Source organism: Mangifera indica, chromosome 4 (genome assembly GCF_011075055.1).
Source record: "Mangifera indica cultivar Alphonso chromosome 4, CATAS_Mindica_2.1, whole genome shotgun sequence".
NCBI classification, from domain to species: domain Eukaryota; kingdom Viridiplantae; phylum Streptophyta; class Magnoliopsida; order Sapindales; family Anacardiaceae; genus Mangifera; species Mangifera indica.
In genome coordinates this window covers 11,881,405-11,904,960 of record NC_058140.1, presented here as the reverse complement: position 1 = coordinate 11,904,960, position 23,556 = coordinate 11,881,405, and the positions used below count along the sequence as shown (strand labels likewise).

At 35.9% G+C, this 23,556-nt stretch overlaps 3 protein-coding genes across 4 annotated transcripts; 1 reads left to right on the top strand and 2 right to left on the bottom strand.

The window, feature by feature from the left end:
• Positions 1-601: 601 nt before the first annotated feature.
• On the bottom strand, positions 602-1,441 carry LOC123214286 (adenylate isopentenyltransferase 5, chloroplastic-like). The gene has a single exon (XM_044634052.1). The coding sequence runs from the start codon at positions 1,439-1,441 to the stop codon at positions 602-604; it is 840 nt and encodes a 279-aa protein (XP_044489987.1).
• Positions 1,442-8,517: 7,076 nt separating this feature from the next.
• Positions 8,518-13,456, bottom strand: LOC123212751 (dolichyl-diphosphooligosaccharide--protein glycosyltransferase 48 kDa subunit-like). The gene is made up of 13 exons (XM_044631934.1): positions 13,070-13,456; positions 12,851-12,987; positions 12,633-12,758; positions 12,181-12,234; positions 11,954-12,067; positions 11,256-11,311; positions 11,134-11,175; positions 10,364-10,439; positions 10,079-10,150; positions 9,860-9,985; positions 9,673-9,777; positions 8,944-9,027; positions 8,518-8,728 (listed from the first exon to the last, which is right to left on the bottom strand). Exons 1-13 carry the CDS (start codon positions 13,338-13,340, stop codon positions 8,681-8,683), a joined length of 1,311 nt encoding a protein of 436 aa, XP_044487869.1. The 5' UTR covers positions 13,341-13,456; the 3' UTR covers positions 8,518-8,680.
• A 7,305-nt stretch (positions 13,457-20,761) lies between these two features.
• Positions 20,762-23,504, top strand: LOC123212754 (NEDD8-conjugating enzyme Ubc12-like). 2 transcript variants are annotated; one of them, XM_044631942.1, is made up of 7 exons: positions 20,763-20,916; positions 21,305-21,346; positions 21,763-21,882; positions 22,297-22,405; positions 22,768-22,846; positions 22,959-23,075; positions 23,155-23,504. In XM_044631942.1, the coding sequence occupies exons 3-7, from the start codon at positions 21,768-21,770 to the stop codon at positions 23,290-23,292; spliced, it is 558 nt and encodes a 185-aa protein (XP_044487877.1). In that variant the 5' UTR covers positions 20,763-20,916; positions 21,305-21,346; positions 21,763-21,767; the 3' UTR covers positions 23,293-23,504. The 2 variants fall into 2 exon arrangements, with proteins under 2 accessions (XP_044487876.1, XP_044487877.1); XM_044631941.1 differs by lacking the exon at positions 21,305-21,346 and having other exon boundaries at positions 20,762-20,916.
• Positions 23,505-23,556: the final 52 nt, after the last annotated feature.

The following is a 23,556-nucleotide window of genomic DNA, read 5'->3' as shown; positions in this document are numbered from 1 at the left end:
TCTAGTTTTAGGTGTATATATACAAGCCATGTTATATGTATGAGGTGAATATGAAAAATTATAACTAAAATTCCATTCTCATATTTGTTTGCTCTCATGTATATGATAATCAATGATAAATTAGGATTGTAAATTAATAAGGACAGGTTCAAGGGAACATTAGATATTACCTTACTACATATATATATATATATATATATATATATATATATATATATATATATAAAATCATGATTAAATGGAGGTAAGTGATGATTTTATCAAATCCTAAGGGAGGTTATTGATGATTTATCCTTATGGGTTTCTTTGCTATTTCATTTTAATGACAGAGTTTTCTTAAATTAAAAATAACTTTGCTTGTAGCTTTGACGATTGCCAAATCATAAAAAACAAATTTAGCAAATAAAATATATTTTATTATTTGTGGACTAAATTAAGACACCATCCATCATTTTTATTACAAGAATAAAATATGAATTCTTGTATAAAGGACATTGATATGAATTACTGCAAAAAAGACACTGATTTTTCTACCTTACTTCCTTCTAATTCGCAATGGAAATTTTCTATCGAATTTGGGAATAGACTTAAAATTGAAGACTCAACATGGCCCCTTCTCTTTCAAAAATTCACCAACTACCTCGAAGGCAGATTTCATCACTGCATTCTCCCAAACTTCTTCTGCTTCTTTCTCATTCTTCTCAAATACACTAGTGGCATCAATCCGGTGAATCTCCCACCCATGTTCATCGCTAAGTCTTCGAATCTTCTCAAGTTGATTATTCACTAATTTGCAAGTGTTATCTTTTATCTCTTCAATGGCAGCATTGAGGAACATTCTTTTAGTGGCTTCATCTACCATGTCTTGACCCTCAATTTCAAAGTACCTGTGCATTTCTGGAGCCCCAATAGCTCGTCGGATCCCCCGTGTATAGTCTGCCTCAGGATCAAACATTTCTCTAACTTCATCCACTAACCCCAATTCAACCATCTTATCAACCCGTTTGGCCACATACTTGCACAAAACAGGCAATGAAACATCCATCCAAAGAAAGCAACAATCAAATTTTTTTCTAAATTGTATAGTTGGATCTTCCACAAGAGCTTTGATATAATTGTTAGAACCACCAACAATGATCGGAATACAACCCTTTTGTATAATACCATGAATGGTCATCAGAGTATGTTCACAAAATTCTTGTGCTGTGAAATCTTCATCAGGGTCCACAAACCCTAGCAAATGGTGAGGCACACCACGAGTTTCATCTTCAGAGACCTTGTTGGTGATAATATCTAGGCCTTTGTAAACTTGAATTTTGTCAGAATTGATAATCTCTGCTGTGAAATAAGTAGCGAGAGTGATGGAGAGTTTGGTCTTTCCGGAACCAGTTGACCCCATTACAAAAATAACCTTGTTAAGCATACCTCCGGAGAAGTTCATGTTCACTACTATGTGTAAAAAAGAAGATACATTAATCAATCTGTCTTATTAATTCCAAAAATAACATATATTGCTTTATATTTAACTCTTATTGATTCTGAAACAACTTCATCGATCTGATCAAAGCATATTTAGCATGAAAATTGAAAAATATTCAAGAATCCCAAAAATTTCCAAGAAAATATTAAAATTATATATATATATATATATATATAGATGAGTTCCAAATATTTGAGAGATATCAAGGGAATAGTAGCATGATACCTGGTTTGATCCGAAGACAAGAACGTATTTAGCATGAAATTTGAATATTATTCAACAATCACAAAAATTTTCAAGTTCCAATGTCTTAAAGTTTTAACGTGCAGATTAAATCAGACAATGGTTTTGACTTTTGCATTTTATGAAACTAACCATTAGTTGTTCACATTTCATCCGCACGTTAAAAACTTCAGGATATTGACACTGAAAATTGATAGTATATTATACTAAAAAGCATTATAAACCAAACAAAATCTACTAAGCAAATGTAACTAACCCTTTTTTTTTTTTTTTTTGTGTGCTTTCAAGAGATGAATGATAGAAGAGAATGAATAGAGAAGATACAATTGTGAGAAGAGACTTATGGGTTAAGATATTTATTTGTATAAAATGTCATAACAAGCAAGAAGATATCATATTTCAATTATGGAATGTTTGTAATGAAATTTCCATTTTGTTATTGATTTTAATTTTTTTGCCAAAATCACAATAACTAATTCTTAAATTGTTTCTGATTTTAATACACTGAACATAAACGGAAAATATTACAAATGGACTCTTTTGTTACTGGTCTTAATAAGTCATATTTTCTCAAATTGGTAAATTAGGATGTGAGATTACTCTTACTAACATAATTTCTCCCTCTAATTGTGGGATAATTTTACTCATTTTTGGGATTAAATTTTGTCTATACCATGCATATGAGGTGACAAAAATGGGAAATTTATTTAAAATTAAAAAGAGGAAGGAGAACCCATTTTTTTTCTTTTTTTTTTTTTTTTTTACCCTAACCACGATTTCAGAACTTAACAATTGTTGTAATTTCAAATGGGTTGTATTCCAATTATCATAGGTGAACCAAGATGAAAAAGAAACTTAAATTATGAATTTTACATATTGAAATCCTAGTTTTATTGAAAATTATTAAAATTCAACCCAAAAAAAAAAAAGATTGTTATTATGAATTTTCCATATTTAATAAAGTATCCATTTGTTTATTCAATAAGTATTCAGCCGAATAAGGCAAAATCATTATTTAAGAGCCATACATATACTGAGATTTCAATATTTAAAATTCAAAATTGATTGAAGAAACAAATCAAGACTAATATGGTATTTGAATCATGCATTTGCCTAATTCACATCCTATACTTATTATGACATTATTGCTTCTAAAAAAGTTTAGGCTTGTTTCATTTGTTTTGTTTCAGTTAAATCAAGACTGATATGGTATTTGAATCATGCATTTGCCTAATTCATTTGTTTTCATTTAATCTTTTCATTATGATTTAACTGAAATATATATTAATTAAGAAATATTATACATATATATTAATTAAGAAATATATATTTATTATAGTGAAACGGGTTTAAAAGGGAGATGGGAAAAGTCTTACACAATCATCTAGGATAGATTCCTCTAAACTATTGGAGAGTCAAGGAAGATAGTTCTCCACATGATCCATTTAAAGTTGCTTTGGCTATCTAACTCACAAACCTAATATCATCGCTAAAGATGGACTCAATTTAAGTCAGAATTCAAATTTGAATATACTCGAACTCAAGCTTCATTTCATGAGAGATTAAACTCAGTTTAGATTCAAGTTCAATGAGTTTAACGATATTGAACTCGTGTTCACTATTGTTGTTGGTGCTCGAACATGAGCTTGATATTGTAGAGATGAGCATATTCAAGCTCGATTGAGTTTGATCTTTCTTGCCCTGGCCAACCCAATCCCAAGACTGAGTTTGAGAAAGTTCAAGTGCTTGCATTAATTCAAAGTAGCTAAAAGTATAAGAAATGCTATTTAAATCAATAAAAGTATAAAATTTAGATGTGGCAATAAAGAGGGGAGGGGCAAGGATGGCTATCGCGGTCCCTGTATGGTAGGACATATACTTGTTGTCTCATCGTCTTCGTTATGGAGAATCACTGTTACTTACCCATAGGGAATAATTCTCTCTCCATCCCCTTCTTTTCCCCTCCCCGCCACTTCTCTGTTTATGTACAATCATGGTAATAACATTGTGATAAATAATTAAAAGTGTAATAAATATTTTCCAAAATTATACTTTAGAAATAAGTATAAAGCAGGGAGGGTATGGAGCGAGGACACGATAGGGATGGCTATCCTCATCTCCACCCCCACTGGATGGGACACATCCTCATCCTCTCTTTATCTCCGCTACAAGGAATCATTGTCTCTTACACTCATGGAATAATTTTCTATCCATCCCTACCTCATTTTTGTCCTTTTTGTTCAAGCACTACTATTATAATAATATTGTGGTAAATAATTAAATGTAATAGATATTTTTGTAAATTATACTTTTAAAATATGTATTGGATAGAAATGATATAAAGCTAGTTACTTTTTCTATTATTGTCCCGTCACTACTTTTGGAGATTGTTTTTATCCTTATCCTCATCCATATATATATTAAGGAATTCTCTTCATATGCAAGACGAGGCAAAGTGGAACTCCAATTTTTTAGTGTCAAAAGGTCAAGTTGTCGTCCTTATAATTTAACATCAAAATTTGAAATTGTTTCGAATATGAAATAAATGAAGGAAGAATTTGTTAATAAGAATTTGTTAATGCACTCCTCACAAACAAAATAGGAGATTGCATTTTCATTTACAGTTTGCTAAGTTAAAACATATATCAAATCCTAGACAATATTTCTTGATTACAATGGTTTCAGAGTGAGATTTTGACAAATAACATTATTGGCAGAATAGGTTTACTCCAAGGAGAGAAATCACTTGAAATCATCAAAATATCCATTCTCGCAGCTGCAAATATTCCATGACCACTGCCTCTTAATCGATTCAGAAAATTAGTAGGCAGTCTGAGATTATGAAAGTTGCAACTATATATGTTATATTCATGATATATCATAAAACGATATATAAATATATTCTGGCTTAGCTTTGGGAAACAAACTGCTTCTAACGTTGCTGGTTTGTAAACCGAAGTAACACAGTTCATCTATAATTATAAAACAAACATGATACTTGTAATATTTTTTAAAATGATAACGTGTCAATTATATTTTTTTATTATTTTATTTTTTAAAAATTGTATCATACGATACAATACTCCATATATGATACATAAAATTAAATTTTTAATACATAATAGGATAAACAATTCAACCATCATGTCAAAAATAGCCAAGATGTCATATTCCCCAGTTTAATATATAACCATAACCTTTTGGCTGATTCCTTTCTTACCAGCATGACCCAAACAGGAATTTTGGTTGGTTCCTTGATTTCATAAACAAGCTTATTGCTAACTCTGAGGATAACAAGATCTATAACATCAATAAATTGTATCAATTAAACTAGTTATTCGGTCACTATACACTAAAGAGCTAACAGTAGTTTTACAATTTACTAGATATTTACCTTGAACAATTCAGAGATTTATTTATGATAAGTCATACGTAAATCCATCATAATTCTTTACAACAAATCTAATAAACACAACTAAAGTTTTTCATTACAAATATGTTGACAACAGTTAATGTCTTATTAGTAGAACACATGCTCATGGATTTGATAAGAGGTGTACGTAATATCTTCTACCTGGACTAGGGCATTCGACCAAAAGTCAAATACAATCAGTATGACGCCCAAAGGACAATGTTCACCATCTTTAAGGTATTCTAGTTATTATTTAATCAACCTAGCAAGGTTTCCCATAAACAGCACCTGTTCAAAGAAAAAAAGATGGGTGAACTTTCAAGCTCTTCCCCATCTTCAAGTGCAAGTTACTTGCTCAAATAAAAGACCAAGAACTCTTTGAATAGTTTCAGAGATGGTTAATTTTTTCTCTGCAGTTGGAAGAATGGTGACTTCTCATTTGAGTGACAATGTAACCTGAATTTCACTATCAATATTCATAGAAATAAGTAAATTAGATATTCAACCGATGAAATAAGTAAATTAGATATTCAACCGATGAAATAAGTAATTAGTGAAAGGAATTTACATCAGTTGGAAGTGATTGACTATCTTTTCAAGTTTTTTCATCAAATGCATGGCCTTTTGGTTTTTGGGATCAAAACATTATGATTATGCTACAGAAAATCACGATAACATTCACTTGAAAAGGTTCAAAGATCAATTATTAGACATAACATGCATTTTAAATCAAGAGAGCATGTTTGGAAAATATATATTTTCAACAACTCAATTCGTTAAATTGATTTGAAAAGATATGTTCGACTTAACTTTTTATTAAAAGCCAAAAGACTTATTTCCATCAAGGTTTATTGAATCATCAAACTAGTACCTGTTAAATATTAAAAATTTAAACTCCCACCTGTAGGTGGTTAAAATTAACAAAATCAACTAGTTTCAAAAGTAAAATTATTATTTAACTAATAATATATTAAAAATAGTGAAACTTTGTTTATTTTTCTCCTTAATTTAGAAAACTAATTATTTTTCCCTATAATTAAACTTTGAAATATTATATTTTTCTCTATTAAGATTTCATTTCCCTAGTGGCGATTAGAGACAAAGATGAATTATATTCGTTGAAGACGATGACGACCTCTTTGTCTCTAGACAACTCTGATGAAGTGGTCTTTCTTTCCACAATTGTAGCATAAGCAATTACACCTCCGATTGTTCTTCTTTTAGCTGAAATTTCTACCATTATCCTGACAAGCTCCCTTTAGTTGAGACATCCTTCTATCTATTGCTTTTGCCAGTTTCCTTAACTTTTTATTCTTTCATTTTTGTACCCTTTTTTATGACTAAAGAGAATAGTCCCTTAATTTTTAATTGAGACCTCAAACATTTGTTATCTAAAGTTTTTTTATTGGACATTTGTTTATCTAAATTGAGACCCTCAACTTCGTCAATGTTGGCTCCTTTACCCATCCACAGGTGACCGTAACTATCCCATTATACTTTTACATCAAGCCATAAATGATACTTCTCTTTCTTCTTGTCTTAGTGATTACATTTTGAGGATCAAACTTGAAAATTCCTCACAAAGAGATTAAACTTTGGAAAAATATTGACTTATCGTCATGTTTTATTGTGAGATCAATAAGAGCTCGTTCTTTAAACACTACAGCTTTCTGTCATTTCTCCTTACGAATACTACTACTAGTGTGTACCAAGCCTCCTTTGGGGTTTTCACATTTTTGATATGTTATAGCCACTCATCTTCTACCGTCACTACAAGAATGTACAGGGCATTATCTAATCATGGTCGCTAACCACCTACCCTGAGACCACTCGTTTAGCAGAAGTAGTAATTATAAAACAATGACTTTATTAATATTGAACAACCACAAAACCGCACCTTCAATATTTCTCTATACTCACTCTAGCTTAACACACACACTCACTAAACTTGGGCTCTTTATTTTATTTACACAAACTCCCAGCACAACACCAAGCACTCACACCACTCACTAACACTTGCATTCTTTAATTTTGCAGACACTCACAGCACGCAATCTTAATTTTTCAGCACACACATGCTGGGACATGACCCTCATTTATACTTCTTGAGGTCGGTTAAGTACCCGACTTAAATTGTTTTGCATGCTTCTCGGAAAGTCGGCGGCAATTGTGAGGCAGGAAGAAATTTTGCTTGTTGGAGGTTTGGATGCTTCGTGATTCTTGTGGAAAAATAGAGAGGCGGTGTTTTTACATTATTTAACACAAAGGTGGAAGTTTCGCTAATAATGCCTTTTCTGTTTTCGTTTGAAGGCATTCATCAGTAACTTTAACAAACAGATACAATGTAACATGAGTATGGTTTTCTGTTCAGTCATGTTGAAAAGCCTAATTTCTTCCTTTCTAAATTATTGTTAGCCTTTTTTTTTTTTTTGTCTGTGGATTAAACTTGTTTCCAGCTTAATAGATTTCCCTTCTATTCTAAAAAAACCACAACTATTATCGAGAGGATAAGTGTACAGATTGAATCTTAATACAAGCTAATCAATTTTGTATAATATGAGTTTCAATTTTCACAATTATAAATTCAGTGTATTTTTAATATGGTATCAAAACACAAGTCAAACTGTAGACTTAACAGTTTAAAGTGTTTTTGGATATAAGTGACAATACATCTAGTAAAAAACAGATTGAACCAAACTGCGGATCTAACAGTCATAATGAGTACACTTGAACAAGAGTGTTGAAAACTCAAATATAAAAAAAAAAAAATCTTACATCTAATAAAATTAAGTAAAGTGAGTGGTATATAAATATATGGATTGAACTTTAACACAAATCAATTAATTTTATATAATATAGGCTTATATCTTTACCGTTATAAACCTAATAAATTTCCAGCGAGAGCAGGTCAGGCCTGGCCCAAGCAAATATTAATATTACAATTGTTTAATTGAATTTCATTGTTTTTTAAATCCAGAATTCGAAATTGGAAATGAAATCCTCTCTGACATTCCTAAACAAACCTGAATTCGAAATTGAAATCCTATTTCGAAACTGGAAGCTTCCTGACTGAAAGAAAGCCACTGTTGTGACCGCTAATGCCATTTTTAAGTTAAATTTGGTAAGATTAGTTAGTGGATTTCTAGCAGTCAGTATAAGCATACTATACAGATCTAAAACAAGAGTTTCCATTTATGTATTTCCACTTGCGAAATGTTAAAATTTTCAATATAGATGGTCTCAGATTTTGGGTAGTTTTTAGGTTGTATTTAGGCGACCCACAAAATATACATTGTTGAGCCTTTCCAGTCCAAGCAGTTGTGTACCCAAAAGATTTTGCATATTTTTAAAGTGGTAGAGAGCAAGAGACTGGTGAGGGTGATTATCACAAACATATAAAATGGAACAGCTTCTATTGTAAAGAAATTTTCTCATACTTAATGACAACGTTTCAATAAAATTATAAAGATCTATCTAATTGTTAAAATCAAAATTATCTAATGCCTTGTCCGATGTCTTTTCTCTTCCATCAAAAAGCTAATGTTCTACTTGCTGTAAAGATGAACAACGGTGAAGACAAAGAAACCAGCCATCTGCAATAGAAACCACAGAATAACGCATTAGAAATGCCATCGATACTCTCACAATTTCTTGCCAAGAACAGAACTAAAAGTGTGTTTTTCACGCTATTCCCAGAAACAGAGAGTCAACTCTTTTTAACATTTTTCCCATGTCAAGGGTGCAAAAAAAACAGATGAAGGATTTAAAACAAATAAGGTGGTTGAGAAGGGGGCGAAGAGTATTATACCATGGAGAATGCTGCTCCATAATAGGGATAAGCTGCTGGTATAAATCTTTCATATTCATTGTGTCTGTAGGGCCTCACTGGAATCTGCAATTCAGTAGTACAAACCCAAGTCAACTATGGAACTGTAGTAGTCACGGCTTCATTTCTGTATAATGTAAATATGTTTAAAAAAGAAGAAGAAAAACAGCCACAGTTGCCAACATTGTTACCCAAGTTAGATAATTCCCACATCAATAGATGAACTTATATTCATTTCAAGTTCCAGAAAAGTGTTGGTTGTTAATGTATGAACTTGGTTTTGTTTCAAGTTTTGAAGTTTACCTAAACAAGCTTTTTGTGGAACACAATAAAAGTGGATGTGCAGCAATTGAAAGTGAGTAGCATTTATAATTACTAACTGTAACATTAAATAAAGATGGGATCAGAATCCCATTGGAGGAGTGTGCCAAGCAAGATATTTTACTCCAGAAGCTATTTCTTCATTTGGGTCATCTTTCATAAAAGAATGCTGAAAGCAGAGGAAAATGTAACAGGAATATTTTCTAACCACATTTTTTTACTTTGATTGCTTTACCTCATAAGTAAGTGGCAAGTTTATTTATTTAGATTGCTGGTCAAGCTTAAGCAAGCTATATACTTAACGAGTTGATCCTTTAAGTTGGTAAATAATAGACCAGAAGTAGTTGATAAGCATGATCTCTGTAACGTATGAGCAACAAAATTAAATACCTGTTTTGACAGAGATAGACTGGTGTACCCCAGTCTTTGGTAGTCAACCTTAAACTGGAAAACTCCATAAACATCTGGAACCTTAAATGCTGTAGAATAAAGACCCTGCAGAAACATGTGATTAGAGATCTCAGACTTCTTATAGTGGAGTCAAATCTAATTAACATATAAGCACAGTAATCCATACCTTCTTGTCATTTGATAAGGTTTTCAAAACATAGGGGCTCATCATGTAAAACTGTACTTGGACATCACTTGCTACATATGGTTCCCAGCTTGTTCCAGACCATTCATATATCTCAACCGAATATTCCTTCACTCAAGGTAAAGATATTAGCAACAGGAGAAATTTATCATATACTTATCAGGGAATTTATGACTAAAGAGGGGGAAAAGAGACTGTTACCAGGTCATCATTGATCCTATAAATTGCTGGTTCCTCTGATTCTCCAACTTTGTGGTGTCTCACGTTCATGGCCTATAGATCAAAAAACATCTTAATGAAATGCAGCAGAAAGCAAACTAATGTGTGGTAATAAACAGTTGAAAAGCATAAGGTAATGTCAGCAACCAATAAACTACATGTTTATTTCTGAAAGAATCAACATGAACAAGAGAACCAAAAATACACACAAAAAAAAAAGAAAAAAGAAAACCCCAATTCACAAGACACAAGATAAATGTCTCTCACCTTAAGATGGCCTCTCTCATGGAAAACCCATTTGCTGAGCTCAGTCAAAAACTGCTCATTACCTGATTTCTCATGTCTGTTAACAGCAAAAGAAAAGGCCTCAGATGGGTTCATTGTTCCAAGCATTACACCTGTTTCTAGTATTAACATGTATAGAATATAGCATTGAATATAAATTGCTATGCAATTAAAATCATTTTGTACCCATGCAGAGTATTTCTTAACAACTACTGTCTAGTACCAAATCCTTACAAATTCAGAACCATAAAACACAATTTCTACATTGCTTAACATCAATATGTTTCATAAACATTGTATGATTCCTTTACAGAAACTCATCATATAGTTTTACGGTACAATCTAACCAGCAAATGCAACATGTCTATCCAGGAACAAACTTAAAGTTAATCAACTAGAGACCAGGTGACATCTCAAGTGGAAGAAGCTTATGTTTCCTCCATTCATATTCATCAATCATGATGCATATGGGTGTGTGTGTGTGTATGCATATATATATATTCTAATACTTAATTAAAGCAACAATCCATGTTCAGCAAAGCAGTCCTCTCTAACATTCAGGCCCAGCACAACTGCAATAATAGCTTATTAATCAATGAATCTACAACAGTCATCAAAGTAATCACTCGAAAGTCGAAAGGGACACTTCTGCTAAATTAAAATTCACCAAATAATGGTATAGACCGCCTGATGACTTGCATATATTTGAGACACAATAAGAAAGGCAAGTCAAAAGTCAAAACTTCACTCACTTAATTGAGCTCCCAGCCTTCTGTACTCCAGACCTAAAGAATCTGTAAACAGAGACAAATTCCGAGAATGTATTAAGCCTGAATTTCTGGACACCACAGGTCAAATAAAGACTACTACATACCGATTGCTAAACAAACTTAATGAGCCTGTGATCAAAACCCGGGCATTGTTTCTCGCCTATAACAAAATAGACTTGTATGATCATGTTCACATATTTTAAAGTTAAAATAAACAACACAATATAATCAAAGCAGCATATGGCTTTATTAGTACCATAAATGGTTAGTTGGCATAGTATATAATACTTAAAAACGTCAAATATCCAAACTCATTAATAAAAATATGTTTCCACCAAAAAAACTTGATTATCATTTTCATCAATGACAAGAGTGAAGAGAAATCAACTCCCACCAAAACTTTTACTAAAGAATAATAAGCCCTTAATGGTATATTAGGTAGGTGGAAAATCTAGCTATGATTTCAATCTTTTATTAGTCATGAAAGAAAAACTTATTTTAGATGCCCCTAAATGTTTAGAAATTATTTTCTTCAGCTCAGTCCGACAGACACTGAATCAAGAAGGGATGCAGATTTTCCAGAACTCATACCACCAACATGAAGCAATTACACCTATTATACAATAACTTGTTAAAAGCTTATGATTGAGGGAATGGATTTTCTCTTCTCCATGGTAGATTTCAAGTGTCCCTATCAATTAACATAAAAAAATGTACAAGTATGGACTCATCACTGCAAAAATTGTCAACAAAATAGTAAAATTAAAAACAATGCTGAATAGAGAGTTGAGCGTCAACTTACCTGGACAACTGAAACTAAAGAGATAGCAGATCCAGTGAGGGATGGAGGACTTGACAACCTGAACTTTGGATTTGTAGAATAGGCCGAAGGAGAAGCTGATAGAACATTTAGAACCTTAAAATGTGCATATATTAGCCCAAATAAAAAGGATATCTCATGACTGTAAGTTAAACTAAGTAATAGAAAAAGGAAGAAGCTTTTACTGCACAATGATCCAGTCAGCTTACCAAACTATTGGCAGGATTTATAGAATGCCCAATCCCCTGGAAGAGTACAGGAGCCTTTAACAATTCAACAGAAAAAATAATATACGTTAATAATAATCAAACAAAATCCCTATGTCATGCACATAATTATAACACAAACTTTGGGTCACAAACCAGCAGTTGCGTTTATCATAAAACATGTACAAAACTACTTCAATCATAAAGAGAAAACAAAGGACCAATTGCCAAGCCAGAGGCTGCAAAACGAACCAGAAACAAGAACAAAAGAACAATCAAAACCATATGCACTTACTCTAAAGCGACAAAAAATACATTTATTATATAAAATGCGTTACATATGCTAGTAACTTAATGCCAAAAAAAATGGAAATGACCGGCCATCAAGGATAATCACAGAATGTAACAGAGCAACTAACAGTAACAATGGCAAAGTTTCCGTATCAGGCACTTGCCTCAATTTTCTTGCTTCCGAGGATCACATCAGAGTTAATAAAATCATCACTGGCAATCAACGTATGATCTCCATTGGTGCTCGAGACAGCATAGCTGGTGTGATCAATAACCATAGCACTGGCATCCTGTATCGATAAATAATATATTTCAACCATAAATACCGCCAAATCTAAGCCAAAAAGCAGGTCAACCGAATCTGTTAAAATCATCAAGCTACCTCGTCAAAATCAACGCCGCACTCGGTAGCAATCTCCCGAATCAAATCAGACGCATTAGCATCCCCCGCAATTATCAAATCATGACCCGAATCAACAAACTCCACAATCGAGGCAACAGTGATCGAACTTCCGAAACCTAATTAAACAACATATTAATAATAATCAGCTTCATTTACCGATTTGATGATATAATATAACGGAAATGTGGAGTAACGTACGCTCGACGGAGGGGCAGAAGAGGACCAAGGCGTCGTACAAGTACTGGCCATAACGTTGTAAACCGATGTTCCGGTCGTCAGACAGCTTGAAGTCGAGCTGGAAGCCGCGGGATTTCAGAGAGTCGAAGAAGAGGGAGTGCGAGGATTTGATGGCGAAGTCGTCAAGCAAAACGAGGACGCGCCGATCCGTCGGGTTCTCGGGGGAGAAAGCGAAGGAGATAAATGGAAGGACTGCAATTAGTAGAATCAGGCAAAGTGAAAATCTCGCCATTTTTGTTCTCCTTCCTCTGTGATCCCTTAGCGTTTAGAAAGAGATTTGATATGGTTTTGCAGTTTTAGTGGTGATGGCAGTGGTAAACGGGGATGGGTCAAGTCAATGGAGTTGGGCGGGTGATCTCTTGACCCAATATGATTGTGAAATGTTTTTTGATTAGGTATATTCAAGGGTATTGTTAGCAATCGAACAAACTCAATGGTGCGCCCATGCAGATTTGGGTGCAGCAGGGCATGTGCAGGTGAGCATGGTCTTTGTTTTCGATTATGCGGGTTTCAGCATTAAAACGGGCTAAGGGTGACAGTCAATTTCGTTGGTTGGTTGAGCACCAACTAAGGGAAACATTTGAGGATGCTAAATATATTTACAAGTGACAAGTTAGTGACAGCTAGCTGGTGGGCACAAACTGGAAGCTCTTCTACCAAGTTGGTGGAATTCCACATGTCAAAGGTTGACTGGTGCGTCTTTTGCCTTCTGCCCTGCTGGAAGCTGACTCAGCCATGTCTATATATATATGGGGCACTTGTAATGGAGAAAATTTAGTCCATTTGAAACCCTCAAAAGCCCTAATCTGAGAGAAGGCAGAGAAAAACGTGGTTGCATCTGTCTGAAGCCAGAAGCTAAAATATGCTGCAAGTCTCCTTCAAGCTTGCAACCTGAGTTGAGAAAGGGTGGATTGACCACATTGAGAGCTTTATTGTATTTACATAATGTTCATCAACATACTCCATTGTACTCTTTTCATTGATTAATAAAAAGAGTTGAGAAATTTGCTCCCTTTACATTTTTGTGTCTTGTGTTTGGAATTAATATTGTGTTGTTATCATTTGTGTGTTGTCTGTTGCGTTGGTTCCTTGTGTTTGTAGGTTGTTTTTGCTCTTTGGTTGTTGGAAATTCATGGGTTGAAGGCTGGCTGAATGGTGAGACTTGGCACCATCACAAGGGAAAAATTTCAGTGCGTTTTGTATAAAGAACGTGAGCCTGTGACAGTTTTGGTATCAGAGCCCCGAAAATGGTTAGCTTGCCTGATAAAGTGAATGCTTTAGAGGAGTTGGTGGGTGTCCCAGCTCCCGATGTTGCCCCATTGTTTGAAAGGGTTGTCTTGCACTTCTAACAAATTGAGGAGTTGAAACAGACCGTTACTAATGCTCACAGGGATATGTTAGAGCGCTCCAATGAAATATTGAAACAGGTCCTTGACATTTCGGATAGACTGGAGGAACGGTTATCCTCCCTAGAGAATGACATCGTGTTGCTTAAAAGGGCCAACATGAGCTCCTTCATTTCAAGGGAAACGAGTGTTGGAATGGGGAAGCATAAAGTCCCCGAACCAAAGCCATTCGGGGGCTCCCACAATGCCAAAGAGTTGGAGAACTTTCTTTGGGATATGGAGCAGTATTTCAAGGTTGTTTGTGTCCCCAAGGAAGAACAAGTAACAATCACAAGCATGTACCTAACGGGAGATGCCAAGCTATGGTGGCGAACTCATCTCGGTGATGATGCAAGTGCTGGTAGACCAGAAATAGACACATGGGATGCCCTGAAGAAAGAACTAAATGACCAATTCTTGCCCTTGAACGTTGCATGGGTAGTTAGGGAGGCATTAAAAAAATTGCGACACACGGGCTTGGTGCAGGATTACGTAAAAGATTTCAACTCTCTTATGCAAGTTCTTCTCTAGGCTGCAGCCTTAGGCGTAGGCTGAACTTAGGAGACAAAAGGTGAAAGACTTGCCCATGGCTATTGTTACTGTCGATGGGTTGGTGGATTACCAAATCGGTTGTTCTTCGGGAAATCAAGATAAGAAGAAGACCAAGCCCGAATGGAAAAAGAACAAGCAGAACAATAAGGGTCAGCAGAAGCCTAAGAGGCCCGAGGGTGAGTCTTTACAGCGGGGACAAGATCCTTCACAACGCAAGTCTTACTCTGGTTGCTTCTTGTGTAATGGCCCTCATAGGGCGCGAGAATGCCCAAAGAGAGAGATTGCTTCGGAAGGACTGATGAAAGAACCCAAAACTTCAAACCTACGGTTTAATCCAATTCAGTTGTTGAATGCCTTGCAGAGTGAAGGGTCAAGCTGCCACAAGGGTCTAATGTATGTTGAGGTTGTTTTGAATGGCCATCCGGTGAGAGTTATGTTAGATACCGGTGCAACAAACAATTTCATAACTGAAATGGCCATCCGGTGATAGCTATGTTAGATATCAGTGCAACAAACAATTTCATAACTAAAAGGATGGTGTTCGCGTTGGGGCTGAAGGTGGAGAAAAGTTTCAATCGAATCAAAGCTGTGAATTCGGGAGCATAACCAGTTCAAGGGATTACCACCACCGTTCTAAAGATCGGGGCTTCGGAACGGGAATACACTTTCATGGCGGTGCCCTTGGATGACTTTGAGGTAATTTTTGGCATTGAATTCTTTATTTCTGTTAAAGCTTCAGTTATGCCACATTTGCATAGGTTGTTGATCATGGATGAGAGAGATACATGCTTTGTTGATGCGGTGATGGGTAGGCAAGATAAAAGGCCATTGTTGCAATCAGCTAAACAAGTGAAGTCGGGACTGAAAAAAGGGGAGGTGACGATGCTTGTTGCCTTAGTGGAAATTGAGGCAGATTGTGTTGTTGATGTGTCGGATTACATTGCTAGTTTACTTGATGAGTATAGCGATGTGATGCCACCCGAACTTCCGAAAACCTTGCCTCATCGAAGACATGTAGATCACCGATAAGGAGCGTTTGCTCCTTATCGAATGTCGCCCATGGAGTTGGTAGAGTTGAGGAGGCAACTTGATGAGCTATTAGATGCGGGATTCTTGTAGCCTTCGAAGGCTTCATACGGTGCACCTGTTTTGTTCTAGAAGAAGCAGGATGGCAGCCTTCGGTTGTGTGTTGATTATAGAGCACTCAACAAGATTACAATAAAGAACAAGTATTCGGTTCCGAATGTAGCTGATTTATTTTACCGGTTGGCAAAGACATCTTACTTTACCAAGCTTGACTTGCGTTCGGGGTATTGGCAAGTCCAGATAACTACGGGGGATGAGCCAAAGACTGTCATGGTGACATAGTATGACTCCTTTGAATTTTTAGTTATGTCTTTCGATCTTTCAAATGCACCTGCTATATTTTGTAACCTAATGAACGATGTTCTTTATGAATATTTAGACAACTTTGTTGTGGTTTATTTGGATTACATTGTAATTTATAGTGAATCCCTTGATGAGCATGTGATGCACTTGAAAACGGTTTTGAGGCGTTTGAGGGACTGCTCACTGTATATAAAGAAAGAAAAATGTCAGTTTGGTGTGCAAGAGATCTTTTTTCTTGGCCATCGAATTAGCAAGGGCAGGATCTCGATGGATGATCGTAAAATGCAGGCCATTGTTGACTGGTTTGTACCGGCTTTGGTGGCTGAATTACGGTCATTTTTGGGTTTGGTAAATTACTACAGGCGATTTATTCGGAATAACTCCAAATTGGTTGTTCCTCTCACTGATTTGTTGAAGAAAAACAAAGTGTGGGAATGGAGTGCGGGATGCCAAAGTGCCTTCAATAATCTGAAGAAAGTAGTAATTTCATAACCGGTGCTTAAGTTACCTGATTTTTCGTTACCATTCGAAGTGCACATAGATGCCTCGGATAAAGTTGTCGGTGGGGTGCTGATTCAGGAGAGGCACCTCGTTGCTTTCGAAAGCAAAAAGTTGAAAGATGCAAAGTAGAAGTATTCAGTCCATGAAAAAGAAATGGTGGTTGTGATCCATTGTTTGACGGTGTGGAGACACTACCTACTTGGCACCCAATTTACGGTAGTGATAGATAACATGGCAAACACTTACTTTCGGACTCAAAAGAAACTATCTCCCAAGCAAGCAAGATGGCAAGAATTCCTTGTCAAATTTGACTTTTCATGGGTGCACAGACCAGGAAAAAAAAACTTTGTGGTTGATGCTCTGAGTCGGAAGCATACACAGGGGTATGTTGCTTCCCTTACTAGTGTTGAGGCTGACTTTGTTGCTAAGATGAAAATGCAGGCTGAGCAGGACATAATATACAAGCAACTAAGACAGCAGGTTGTTGATGGCCTGGTTCGAAAATACTGGCTTGTTGATGGGTTGTTCTATGCTCGTGGTGGCAGATTGTTTGTTTCGAAAACTGGAGGATTGAGGAAGGAGTTACTGTGGGTAACTCATGATCCTCAGTGGGCAGGCCACCCGGGTTACGAGAGGATGCTTACACTGCTATCCTAAACCTATTATTAGCTTAAAATGCATGAGGATGTTGAGTTGTTTGTGAAAACCTGCCTAACATGCCAGCATGACAAAGTTGAGAAGAAGAAGCAAGCGGGTCTTCTTCAGTCTTTGCCTATTCCGGAGAAACCTTGGGTGTCGGTTTTGATGGATTTCATTTTGGGATGGGTTCCATTTTGGTTATGGTGGATAGATTTTCAAAGTTTGTTGTGTTTATTGCTGCTCCCAATACTTGTACAGTAGCCACTACAGGTGAATTATTTTTCAGAAATGTGGTAAAGTTGTTTGGATTGTCGAAAGATATCATCAGCGATATGGATGCGCGGTTCACTGGCAAATTCTGGACAGTGCTCTTTAAACTCATAGGTTCAAAACTAAAATTCTCCACTGCCAACCGCCCGTAAACGGTTGGGCACCCTAAGCAAGTAAACTCTCTTTTGGAGGAGTTTTTGAGGCATTATGTGACTATTAGCCAGAAAAATTGGGTTGATTTACTTGATGTTGTTCAATTCTCTTACAATATACACAAGTCCTCGACAACAAACTTGAGTCCATGTGAAGTTGCTTTTAGGTTTTATCCGTTGACGCCATTGGAGGTGGCTAAATAGAAGTTTCAAGGTGTAAGCCTTGCTGCCTATAGGTTTGCCCTTGAGAAGCATGAGCTGATCGAGCAGGCATGTGACAGCTTGGCAAAAGCACGGTGCCGAATGAAAAAATACGTAGATCAGCATCGGAAAGACCTAGAATTTCAGAAGGGGGACTTGGTGCTTCTAAAATTGACCTCTTAGATTTGGAAAAAGGTGACAAATAAGCGCTATCATAAAAGGTTGATTCAGAGGTATGATGGGCCATTTTGGGTGTTTAAGTGTGTTGGCAATGTGGCTTATCGTTTAAAACTACCGGAAAGGATGAAAATTCACCCTACATTTCATGTGAGCTTCCTAAAGTCTTTTCACTCGGATGATGATCAATTGAGGCAGTAGGCTAGGAGGGCTCCTTCCACAGTCAAGGTTGATTATAGTAGGAAGTTGTCCAAAGTTCTAGACCATAGAACAAGGGGAGCACGCAGAAAAAATAGGCGGATATATTTCCTTATCCTATGGGAAGGGGATGAGGCTGTTGTGTGGGAAAGGGATGTGAATCTTTGGCAGTATGAAGAGCAGATCAAGAACTACTTAGAGAGTGCACCGAAAAGGGCGTCGGGTTCCTCCGAGAGGGGGGAGGGAGGGTTTGTTAGCATTCGAACAAACTCAATGATGCACCCGTGCGGATTTGGGTGCAGTAGACTATATGCGGGTGAGCATGGTCTTCATTTTCGGTTATGTGGGTTTCGACATTAAAACGGGCTGAGGGTGGCAGTCAATTTCGTTGATGGGCTGGGCACCAACTAAGGGAAACATTTGAGGATGCTAAATATATTTTCAAGTGACAAGTTAGTGACAGCCAGCTGGTGGGCACAAACTGGAAGCTCTTCTACCAAATTGGTGGAATTCCACATGTCAAGGTTTGACTAGTGCGTTTTCTGCCCTCTGCCCTGCTGGAAGCTGACTCAGTCATGTCTATATATATATGGGGCACTTGTAATGGAGAAAATTTAGTCCATTTGAAACCCTCAAAAGCCCTAATCTGAGAGAAGGCAAAGAAAAACGTGGCTGCATCTGTCTGAAGTCGAAAGCTGAAATTTGCTGCAAGTCTTCTTCAAGCTTGCAACCTAAGTTGAGAAAGGGTGGACTAACCACATTGAGAGATTTATTGTATTTGTGTAATGTTCATCAGCAGACTATATTGTACTCTTTTCATTGATTAATAAAAAGAGTTGGGAAATTTGCTCCCTTTACATTCTTGTGTCTTGTGTTTGGAATTGATATTGTGTTGCTATCATTTGTGTGTTGCCTGTTGCGTTGGTTCCTTGTGTTTGTGGGTTGCTTTTGCTCTTTGGTTGTTGGAATTTCGTGGGTTGAAGGCTGGCTGAGTGGTGAGACTTGGCGCCATCACAAGGGAAAAATTTCAGTGTATTTTGTGTGAAAACGTGAGTCTGTGACAGGTACCATAGTCGTAAGTATGGGAAATTAATTTCCCTATAAGGGCAAAATGATCAATTACTTTAATTTTCCTATAAGTATTTTATAGTATATAATATGTATTATACAATATAATGTGACATATATAAAAAAGGCCAAAACACTTATTCCCACCCAAGTTATAGGAAATTCTTAAATTTCCACCCACTAACTTTCAAAAATCCAAACACTCACCTATAATCAAATTTCTGTTAAAAATTTTAATTAACGTTAGGGGTAAAATTATCATTTAGCAAAAAATTAAAGTTTTATTATATTTTTCTCCTTCATATTTGAAAACTTATATTTATTTTCTAATTTAAGGTTTGAAAAGTGACAAAAACCGTCCTAAGGTTTATTCCTCTTCCTCCAACGTCGATCTCTTTTTTCTCAATCATCGACCGTCCTTCCTTCCCCTTTTATCTCTCCTCTAATCTCTCTTTATAACCTCTTTAACCATATTTGATTAGAAATGAAGATAAAATCGTCTTTATTGGGATGAAAACGTGTCGTCTTCATCTCTTAGAGTTTGTTATCTTCGTCACTCGCTGGTGCACGTGAGAAATACATAAAGTTTGTCGAAAAACAAGTGAAAATTCTATGAGTTTGGGCTAAGGGTTAAGCTGTCATTCTATGATTTAACAGATTTTATTTAACGGATTTGGACGGAATGGAGTGAAGCGCCTCTCTGGGTCTTTCGTTGCACCATCCTTACCTGTGGAATTTGCCAAAATAAGCCATTTTTTATAAGATGTTAGAAAATGTGTTTTCACCCGTTGTTATTGAAGGGAGTAACCTTTACTTCCGGTTCCCGGTAATGTCTCGGTCACATCAGCCGCACCACAGGGTCCGATCACATATATCCCATCCCAGATTCCGCATTTTATACCCATCGAGTCAACCGATCATCCTCTTTCTAACGAGATATAAACTTTTCTAAACATGTGGCAATCTCCTATTAGACAGTGCATCAAAACGAAGAGAGTCGCGAAGCAGGGAATAAAAGGAAGACGCCTTTTGGTTGAAACGTGGATGACGATAATTGACGGGAAAGAGGGAAACAGAAAGAGACTACAAAGCAGAGGCTTATTATTATTACCATTATTATTAGTATTATTATAATAACACAAAAAAACTCGCAATACGCTTTCGTTTCAGATCCTACGCTAACTCTTTCCCTTTCTCTCTCCGGTCTGGTGTCGTGCTTATCTAAACCAGACCCAGTTGGTACCAAAGAGACCGCTTTAGCGTTTGGCTTGAGAAGGTAAAACATTCACGTTCTTCTGCGATCTTTTCTGAATTTTAATTTGATTTGATATCTTATTTTATGGGTTCTGAGTTTTCGGTTCTTGGTTGGTGATTTTGATCTGGGGTTTTTGTTTACGTGAGTTTTTGGGTTGATTTGTATGTTCTGTTTTAGTGATTGAAGGGTTAAAGTTGTTAGCTTTTTGCTGTTTATATGATCTCAATCAGTTGAATATTTTTGTGGAGATGTGAAATGTTTTAAGAGATGAAAACTTTGTTTTCGGTGTTTGATATTGCTACTGTGACGTGGAAACAACTTTTAATATTGTCAGTGAATTTTTTGATGGTTTTCGATGTTCAATTTAGGTTTCATTATTTTTTAAGTAACAAGAATTTTATTTTTCCAGGTGAACTCACGTCGAAGTTTAAGATTTTTCAGCCGGGTTTTCGTGAGTTTTACTATTGAAGTTACTCATTGGATTTGGCAGTTCTTTTTGGTGCTTTGCTCTGGAATGTTGAATTTTTCAAAAAAAATCTTTTGCCTTTTTACGGTACCAAGTTGCCATCAAACAAAGACTTGCAATGTTTGTTTACATTGTTACTCACTAGTTTACTGAGAATATTTTTAGCCTAAATCATTGCCTGTTTGGCAGTGGACTTTGAAAATTAAGTGCATTGTACAATACTAGTTTGTTCTTTGTGTGTGCTTTCCTGTCCTTGGTAATTGATGGTTGTATGTTGCTGAAGTTTATGTTGGTGTGTCTCTCTGGCGTTAATGTTTTTGCCACTAAGGGAGTGTGTATGTGTAAGTGTATTATAATGCATATAATACGCCTGTGTATGACACTGTTTGTTTGATCTGTAGGAAAAATGATTAAGCTATTCAAAGTCAAGGAAAAGCAGAGGGAAATTGCTGAAAATGCCAATGCTAAGGGGAAGCAACCGATCAAGAAGCAGAGTCCTGGGGAGTTACGTCTTCAGAAAGGTTGTCTGTTAAATTCCCTTGGATGTCTGTTATATATTATCTGAGGCTTTTAATATTAATTCATATATTTTATCAGCTAGCTTGGAGGGAGAAAACCTGCTTAGTTTTAACTTCTGTAAAATCTTTTAATAATTTAATTGTTGCAGTTTGATCTTATATAGACTAGTATTCATGGCTATTGTTTTTTCCTGAGAAGTTGTTTGGTTGCTTTCTATTTTTTATTTTGTTTGAAATGGTTGAAAATATTTATCCATTTTCTTTCAATTCCTGAAACCTAATATAACCTGCTATATGTATGAATTGATACCCACCTACCTATTCCTAAGTTTTGTTTGATTAACCTTATTTCAATTGTCAGTTTGAATTTGCACCCAGTTAACTTTGTCATAAATTTTTGTGTTTCTCATCTTCTAGACATCAGTGAATTGAACCTACCAAAAACTTGTGGCATTGTATTCCCCAATGGCAAGGATGACTTAATGAACTTTGAGGTTACCATTAGGCCCGATGAAGGATATTATCTGTAAGTACACCTTGCCCATCATTATTTCTTTCTTCAGGTATCTACTGTCTGATAGTCAACCATTTCTTTTTGAAGGGAAACCTTTTTATCAGGGTTTGGAACCTATGAGAATTTTATATTTTGGGGACACAATTAGTTTGAATGTGCCATAGGTTTTGACAATCAGGTCTGTTCATGTCAAGTAATTGTGCTGAAGAGTGCCTTTAGGGGCCTAAATACCTGATTTTTCCTCATCTATTGGCACAATCTTTAACTCCTAGGAAATTTTCTTCTTGGTCTCAATTATCTTGCTTCGTACTATTATAAGTTGAGTACAACTTTGTTTCTAACAGAGACTAACCTAGTTTTTATTTTTGTTGCAGAGGTGGAACATTTTTGTTCTCATTCCAAGTGTCCCCCATCTACCCTCATGAAGCACCGAAGGTCAAGTGTAAGACAAAGGTAACTAATCTAATCTTTATCGTTCTTGTTCATTCTTTATTTCTTTTCAACTATGTTACCTTTTTGCCAGGCACATGTTAAAGGCTGTTATAATTGTGGATTGATTTTGCAGGTGTACCACCCTAATATCGACTTGGAGGGAAATGTTTGCCTCAACATCCTAAGAGAAGATTGGAAACCTGTTCTGAATATAAACACCATTATATATGGACTGTTTCACCTTTTCACGGTATTGATTCTTCATTTGCACAACTAGTTCCTGGAACTAATTTGTTTGCATTTTACTGAGATTTTGTATTTGTGTGCAGCAACCGAACTATGAGGATCCCCTCAATCATGAAGCAGCTGCTGTTTTAAGGGATAACCCGAAGCTGTTTGAATCCAATGTTAGAAGGGCAATGGCTGGTGGATATGTGGGGCAAACATTCTTCACTCGTTGCATGTAAATGCTTCTTGTGTTGATAAGAACTATGAAGCCTTCATATTTCAGAGCCTGTATATCACGGGTTCTTTCTTCCACTTGTGCTGTTGTGACAAATTCTTAGATTCATGATGTTTGTATGTCGCTGTAACTTTGTGACATCTTTGTTATATTGGTTGGGACAACATTGTTTTCCTTTGCTTTAACATGAATCGATTGGAAGAAGCTTGAAGCTCAGGACTCGGAGACATGAGTAGCTGTATTTCTTGAAGGGGTGAAGAAGCATGCT

Coding starts and splice junctions, on each gene's coding strand:
- LOC123212754 (XM_044631941.1), top strand. CDS start 21,768: ATGATTAAGCTATTCAAAGTCAAGGAAAAGCAGAGGGAAATTGCTGAA. Junction 21,883..22,296: donor GGAGTTACGTCTTCAGAAAG/GTTGTCTGTTAA, acceptor CTCATCTTCTAG/ACATCAGTGAATTGAACCTA. Junction 22,847..22,958: donor AGGTCAAGTGTAAGACAAAG/GTAACTAATCTA, acceptor TTGATTTTGCAG/GTGTACCACCCTAATATCGA.
- LOC123212751 (XM_044631934.1), bottom strand. CDS start 13,340: ATGGCGAGATTTTCACTTTGCCTGATTCTACTAATTGCAGTCCTTCCA. Junction 12,988..13,069: donor CTTCTGCCCCTCCGTCGAGC/GTACGTTACTCC, acceptor TTGTTTAATTAG/GTTTCGGAAGTTCGATCACT. Junction 12,759..12,850: donor GCGGCGTTGATTTTGACGAG/GTAGCTTGATGA, acceptor TTATCGATACAG/GATGCCAGTGCTATGGTTAT.
- LOC123214286 (XM_044634052.1), bottom strand. CDS start 1,441: ATGAACTTCTCCGGAGGTATGCTTAACAAGGTTATTTTTGTAATGGGG.